This window comes from Schistocerca gregaria, chromosome 4, assembly GCF_023897955.1.
Source record: "Schistocerca gregaria isolate iqSchGreg1 chromosome 4, iqSchGreg1.2, whole genome shotgun sequence".
NCBI lineage: Eukaryota > Metazoa > Arthropoda > Insecta > Orthoptera > Acrididae > Schistocerca > Schistocerca gregaria.
Genome location: NC_064923.1, coordinates 337,478,232 through 337,485,234, shown reverse-complemented (window position 1 = coordinate 337,485,234; position 7,003 = coordinate 337,478,232). Strand labels below are relative to the sequence as shown.

The 7,003-nt window shown below is 38.6% G+C and overlaps 1 protein-coding gene across 1 annotated transcript; it reads right to left on the bottom strand.

Annotated features, from left to right (window-relative positions):
* Positions 1–5,317: 5,317 nt before the first annotated feature.
* Positions 5,318–5,818, bottom strand: LOC126267718 (putative gustatory receptor 2a). Its single transcript, XM_049973020.1, has one exon. The coding sequence runs from the start codon at positions 5,816–5,818 to the stop codon at positions 5,318–5,320; it is 501 nt and encodes a 166-aa protein (XP_049828977.1).
* Between the last annotated feature and the right edge of the window lie 1,185 nt (positions 5,819–7,003).

The following is a 7,003-nucleotide window of genomic DNA, read 5'->3' as shown; positions in this document are numbered from 1 at the left end:
ATTAAAAACTTCAGTGTTATTGTTCTTATAAATGCCAGGTCTCTCTTGCTAAACATCACCTCTATACTTCCCAATGCCCTCAAACCAAACCTTAATGTGAAAACATTGTGTTCCCGTTTTACATTTGCTTTCTTTCTTCAGTAGTTTTACCAGATAATGACCGGCCGGTGTGGCCAAGCGGTTAAAGGCGCTTCAGTCTGGAACCGAGCGACCGCTGCGGTCGCAGGTTTGAATCCTGCCTCGGGCATGGATGTGTGATATCCTTAGGTTAGCTAGGTTTAAGTAGTTCTAAGTTCTAGGGGCTGATGACCTCAGATGTTAAGTCCCATAGTGCTCAGAGCCATTTGAACCATTTGAACCAGATAATGGATAATTTAGTTAAATGTCACAAAAGAAAACATCAATATTACTCAACGCCTTGGGTCGCAAGTCACATATGACTGCTCAACGGTCTTCTGTAGACGAAAAAAAAAGTATTTAATTATCTGATTTGTCCACAAGGGAACAAACAATATAAATAAGGAATAACAAAAATAATAGCAGCTACATAATCCTTTATTTAAAAAATGCGCTGGTGCCACATGACTGATTTAAACAATGCCTTTTAGTAGGGAGGTAGTGGACGGGAACGCTCCAAGGTTTATCTTTGCAGCACGGCCGACTTCTTCTAACGTTAACGTGAAGTCAAAGACGCCTGTTCTCGAGATTCAGCCTCTCCGTGACATATTGTTCCGTGTCACATCGATTCGGCTATAGTAAAACTAAGCACTGTTGAAGGCTGACTACACCACGCATCCAATACAACTGAGAGATAAGTCTAAAAAATATCCTGGAAATCTTACGTGCGAAACATTACAAAAACATGCTCTACTATTACTTTTTAAGGAATTCTGTAGTGTACTTCGTACAGTTAGCGGTATTAGTAGTACTGACGTAGCAAAAAATACTTCATTCGAAGCTCCTATCTCACAGTGGCTATTTGCAGGTTGAAATGTTCTTCCTAGAGCGAATTATTTGTCGCCCAGAACGATTACAGTACATGTACCTGACTGAGAAACGTAGGTACTTATGATAACATCATATTTTATCATAAGCTTATCGTAAGCTACAGTGCCGACTTTTGTTAGCGATTGTTAGAGTCTTATTCACCTCAATAGCTCAAGGATCATTGGAGGATTCTACAATAATGGTTACAGGATTATTTTGTTTGTAGCCTGAAGTATGTTTGTCTTTCATTGTTCTGGTTTGTAATCATCACCAGCAGCACGGCTGTTGCCGTGGAACAGACTTGTTCTATAGACGTGTTAATGGATGATATTTATCTGTTATTTTCTATGAATTATGTCAGTGTACCGTCCACTTCCTATTTTTATGATGAAAAATTACTTTCAGAAATGTTTCACTGAGGTAGTAGTGACCACAAAGTCTTTAGGTTACTAACTGGTAAAGTTAAATGGTACGTTATGCCTGCCGTGGGACTAAACAACAGGATGCAGAACATTATTAGCGCTTTTGCTGATGTGGCCACTATTTGCATCTAATTTTAGACAGTCCAGTGGATATACATTTACACGTTCCAGCTCCATTTTAATAGTTACTTCGTAAAATTATTTGGAATTATGACCATGTGGTGCACAATTAATCAGATTTTAAGGGTCTCATACGAAACAAAAATATTTTACCTTGAAAGTTTACAGCTAACATAGCTTTTTGCTTTATTTAATACTTTACCTACAATTGGGCGTCAGAAGCTCGTCCGTGATGTTTAATATCTTCTGTGTTAGTGAATATAAATGTTATTTTAATGAAATATTATGACTTTTCTTGATTGGTCAAGTTACTCGTAATTTTGGGAAAAAACCATAAAAATTTACATATAGCTTTGTGTTAAAATGTTGGTGCACGTTTCTTCCAGTACGGGCCTCGCAGGACCATGTCGTTAAAAGCAATTTTTCAACAACTAGATGTCTTTCTGCGCGGTGTCTGTTACGTCATATGCTATTACCGAGTCGAGCTCTTATCCTATGTTCAACTGTCCTCCTTGTGCTAAGTACTGGTCTATTTTGATGCATTATTTCATAACAGTTGTCCGTTCTACGAACTGAAAATATTACGGGGAAGAGGTATATCAGATGAGGAGATAAGGGAATTGTTGGAGCAGTCTTTTGATTCTGAAAACCCACCTAGTGATGTGAATCCTTCAGTGCCGAAGATAAGGAGCTAGATGTCGCTGAAAACGCAGAACTACACGAAGATGATAATGAAGAAGAGGCAGGAGAACAATTTAGTACAAATTCTGTTGAGTGTGACCTATTGTTTTCTCATAATGGGAATGAAATAGAGTCTACAGCTCCTCAAAATGGAATATATGTTAGGAAGAGCGAAATGGATGTATTGAAAGAAGACCAGGCATCATGGTTTCGATTGTGATAATGAAGAATCTTGTTTCATCTTGTTCTGTTGTATAGCCCTCATTTACGAAGAGTGTATGTAGACCAACAAGGGAGGTTAAATCGTTTACGAGGACTGAATGGATATAGAAATCAAAAATTTTCTTGGTGTTCTGATCTTGAGTGGAGTTTACAGGTCAAGAAACGTAGATACCAGTCAGCTTTGGATTGTTGAGAATGGCCCACTATTGTTCAATGAATGTATGAGTCGTTACCGCGTACATGCTATCCTAATGGTGTTGCTCTTTGATAATGCAGCAGCCCGACGTGAACATAGGTCAAGTGACAAATTGGAACCAATCAGAGAAGTTTTTGAGATGTGGGAAATTATCCTTAATGATGAATAGTTGGTCACTTTTTGAGGTGGCTGTCCCTTTCGACAACACATCCGATCAAAACCTGGTAAAGTTCTGGGAATTTGTGACAGTGCAACAAACTACTGTTGGAAGATGAAACTGTATTTGGGGAAGGAGGAAGAAACCAAGGCCGTTCTGCGACATGGAGAGAATGTTGTGAGAACCCTGACTATAGAAATTGAAAAGTCTGGGCGTAATATCACCTGTGATAACTTTTTTGCATCTACCAATGTCGCTCGTTATTTGTTGTGAAGAGACCTGACAATAGTCGGTACTATCCGAAAGAAACAAAGCTGAACTGACTGCCTGTTTTATTACACCTAAAGGACGTGAAGTATACTCTAGATTATTTGGTTTCCAACCAGTTGTGATGATTGCATCTTAGAAGAAAAACAAAGTTGTTATCGTCCTTAGCTCTCTTCATGAACAATCAATGGCGTCATTATCACAAGTAAAGAAACTTGGACTTTTAATGACATACAATGTTATAAAGAGCAGCGTTGACATCAAGGACCTGAAGACGCTATGCTACAGTGTGAAGCGAAAAACAAAGCACTGGCCTGACCATTGGTGTTTTTCTTCAAGGTGATCGACGTGAATGCATACATAATTTGGATGATGCTCGCTATCAATAAAAAAATGAGACGTCAGACTTTCATCATTAATTTAGGAAAGCAACTAGCAGGCGTAAAGAAGTCAATAAATTCATTAGTAGCAGGTAGGGCAGTGAAATCTCCAGCTAAAGAAATGAGAAGAAGTGTATATTATGCAAACAAGAAAGATAGAAAAGTCAAATTACATGTTATAAGTATGTCAAAACTGTTTGCTCGGTACATTCTTCTATTGTATGTAGACCCTATACAAATTTTCAATAAGAATAAAAGCCAGCAGTGAAAGTATAAAAATTGTAACAAGTTTGTTTGGTGACATCCTCCGCAGCAAGCATAGAAATACTTGTTTTGTAAATAAAACCGCCTTTTCCTGTTGCCACTTAATTTATTTATCCCAGACGCCTTTCGTTTTTTATGGTTCTAATGCATCATCAGTGGGATCTATAACGATACAGTATTGTTAGTTTTAGATTATTAAACAGTTCGCGTCGTGATATTTTATGTGAATAAGTAATTACTTACGATTTGCTGATCTTGGATTCCTCTCATCTGGTCTGGAGGTCCAGAATAAAGTGTAGTGCGACCTCCAGACCAGATGAGAGGAAACGAAGATCAGCAATTTTTACATAAAATGTCACGACGTGAACTGTTTAACAATCTAAAACTAACAATACAGTACCTTTATAGATCCCACTGGTGATGCCTTAGAACCAGGAAAAGGCGAAACGCGTCTGGGATAAATAATTTAAGTGGCAGCAGGAAAAGGTGGTTTTATTTACAGAACACGTACATAAAAATTGTGTTTTTTAATGTAAGCTTTAAATAAATAAAATTATTTTAAAAGTAGTTATACCTCAAAAGTCGTTCGCATCATAAGTAGTCAATATACTGTCAGTTTATGCCAATTTAAAGGACACGGGCCTGCAATGTCCGACTGGAAAGCAACACTATACAGATTTTCTGGTAAACAGAAGGTTAAGATCGTTTACTAAACAGCATGATCTGCACGCAGCTACGAAGTATGAGTGCCCCTATTTGTGACATTAACACTTTTTATGGTAGGTATTCATGTCCGGAATTATATAAACGTTTCTTATGTCTGAATATTCCTTTTAGTAGCATTTAGGTAGTGCCTGGTGAAAGAGACTTTACTGTCAGTTGCAGTTAGATGCAATGAGAACCGTATACCTTGCTTATATTACATTGAAATGTTTGTAGCGTAATTTTCGAAGAATACACATCACAAATGAAAGAAAGCTTTATTGTTTATACGGTGATCTACATCTGTGCACGTTTTAGTACTGTCTATTAATTAACTGCTCGTATCTTTCAGAATAAAGTGCTGGAACCAAATTGTATTTATCTCTATTTATCTACATCAACAATGAACATGTGATTAAAAATCAAATACAAGATTTAACTTTTTAAATTTTTTCATCACTGTTAAACAAGTACTTTCTAAATGTTTCGTAGTGTTTTTTAAGTTCGGTACGTTTGGTTTGTCATATCTAAACATAACGGGAAAATATTAAGAGTCATGCTTCACTATATCTCCAATAACATTAAACTTGATACCCAGAAAAATATAAAATGTTTGCCTATGGTCATTCAATAATTATGAGTTAATCTCATTGACAGATATTCACACTGAAGTACTGTGAACATTGTATACATAAAACAAACAGATAAAACACATCTTCTTTGATTAATATAGTACCATATGTGCATTAAGATGAAATTACAGTTGTTAGTAGCTAATCTGTAATAGTCGACGAAGAATCATAAGACATTTAAATTTCATTGAATGAAGGAAATTTGGAACGGTAATGAGAACCGATAGCTGCATGACAGAACTGTGTATGTAACAGTCGTCTCGGGTACGTGTCACTTCATAGCTTGGTTAACATCTACATTCAGGGGCACTGCCACTTTGCTGCTTGCTCGCGCCAGACAGTCCGAACTGAACGAGGATGACGACGTAGGTGGTGACGGTGGCTGTGAAGCTCCTCAGCAAAGACAGGTCGAGCGTGAAGAACCCCGCTGCACTGTAGCGCAGACGACTGCGCGCCATCTGCTCTCCGAAGAGCTGCAGCTCGTCTGGACAGCCGCTTCTAGCAGGCAGCGGTAAGAGCAGAAGTTTCTGGACCAGCCGCTGTGTGCGGGCGGTCTCTTGCACAACCATGTCGCTGCTGTAGGCTGTGGTGAGCAGACGCCCAACCATTAGTCCAGTCCACATAGAGAACATGATATTGACTTGACTGCTCGGTATTTCAGGCCACACCACCTTCAAATTTAAGAAGACGACAACATTGATATAAATGTACGTTACGATGCTCACGAAACAGCTGACCACTTCTACGAGATTTTGTATTCCGTAAGCTGCATTGACAGCTTTACCCATTTCGACAAGGAGGCAATATATTTTGCGCAAATTTCGTAGCTGACTCGCGTCTTCCTCCGTCACCATTACTTGATCACAGCAGGGTACATCGTTTCTAGGTCCGTTCATAAGTCTTTGGGCTTCAGAGTGTAGTGACGCAAAAGTCTTCCTGACAAAAAGTTTATCGTCACACTGTAAATCTTTCTCTTCCGGAGTATTACTTAAGAGTTTCGAAATCTTCATGTCAAGATCTCCTTCTGCGTCTTTTGCAGAAAGGAAGAATAACTGCAAAATACACCTGTTCAGCCTTGCAAATCTAATTTTTAGTGCCACATTGAGAAGGAAATATTGTAAAATAACGATGTTACTCATGAAGTGCATGACAAATATAGGCAACAGCAAAGAAAATTTCACAATAGATAACGTGAGCCACATAACATAAGCATAAAAGACCACTGAATAAAAGACGACTGCTACGACACCCCGTACCAAAAGAGTTGCGAGACGTAAGTGTGCTGTTTCATCGTCTTCGTACAAAAATGCGTCAACTGAAATAAGTTTTTCGCAGAAGCTTTCGACGTGTCTTTGTTTTAAAGTAGAGCTGCGAAGAATACACGTTAAAGCTGCAGTTGTCGCGAAGAAGATATTGCAGGCGTCCGAATACTTTGCGAGACTCTGTACAGTTATATAACTGTCTGGTAATCGCACCACAAGAGCGTAAAGGGCAGAGGAAAGGGTCAGTAGAGCGAGCAGAAAACAATACAACCTCGCCTTAACTGTAACAGTTATTTTTCCGCGCTTCTGGTCAAATGAAACTGGACATGTACCAAATACTTTACACATGAAGAAGAAGTACTGAATTTCTCCATAACGCTTCCATAATCCGTCCATTGTTACAGATAAACCGTACTCCAGTTGACCAGCTCTTGCAGTGTGACTTCTTCGTAGGTCAAGTCGAGGACGTTACTCACTGTAATTATCGTGATTAAAGTTCATCGATTCGCTCGCAGCCATTGCTAACCCTCCAAATAAGATTAACTGACTTGTTTATTTCCTGAATTTTTTTTTCTAAGAGGTCTTCAAGATAATTATCTTTTTGTCAGAAGCTGTTTTCTCGCACAGCCGCTCAGCTAGCAATATCGTTGCTATTGCTCTGTCTCTTGTGTATTCTAAAACAAATTGGTAGGTAATGTATTACCTTGCGAG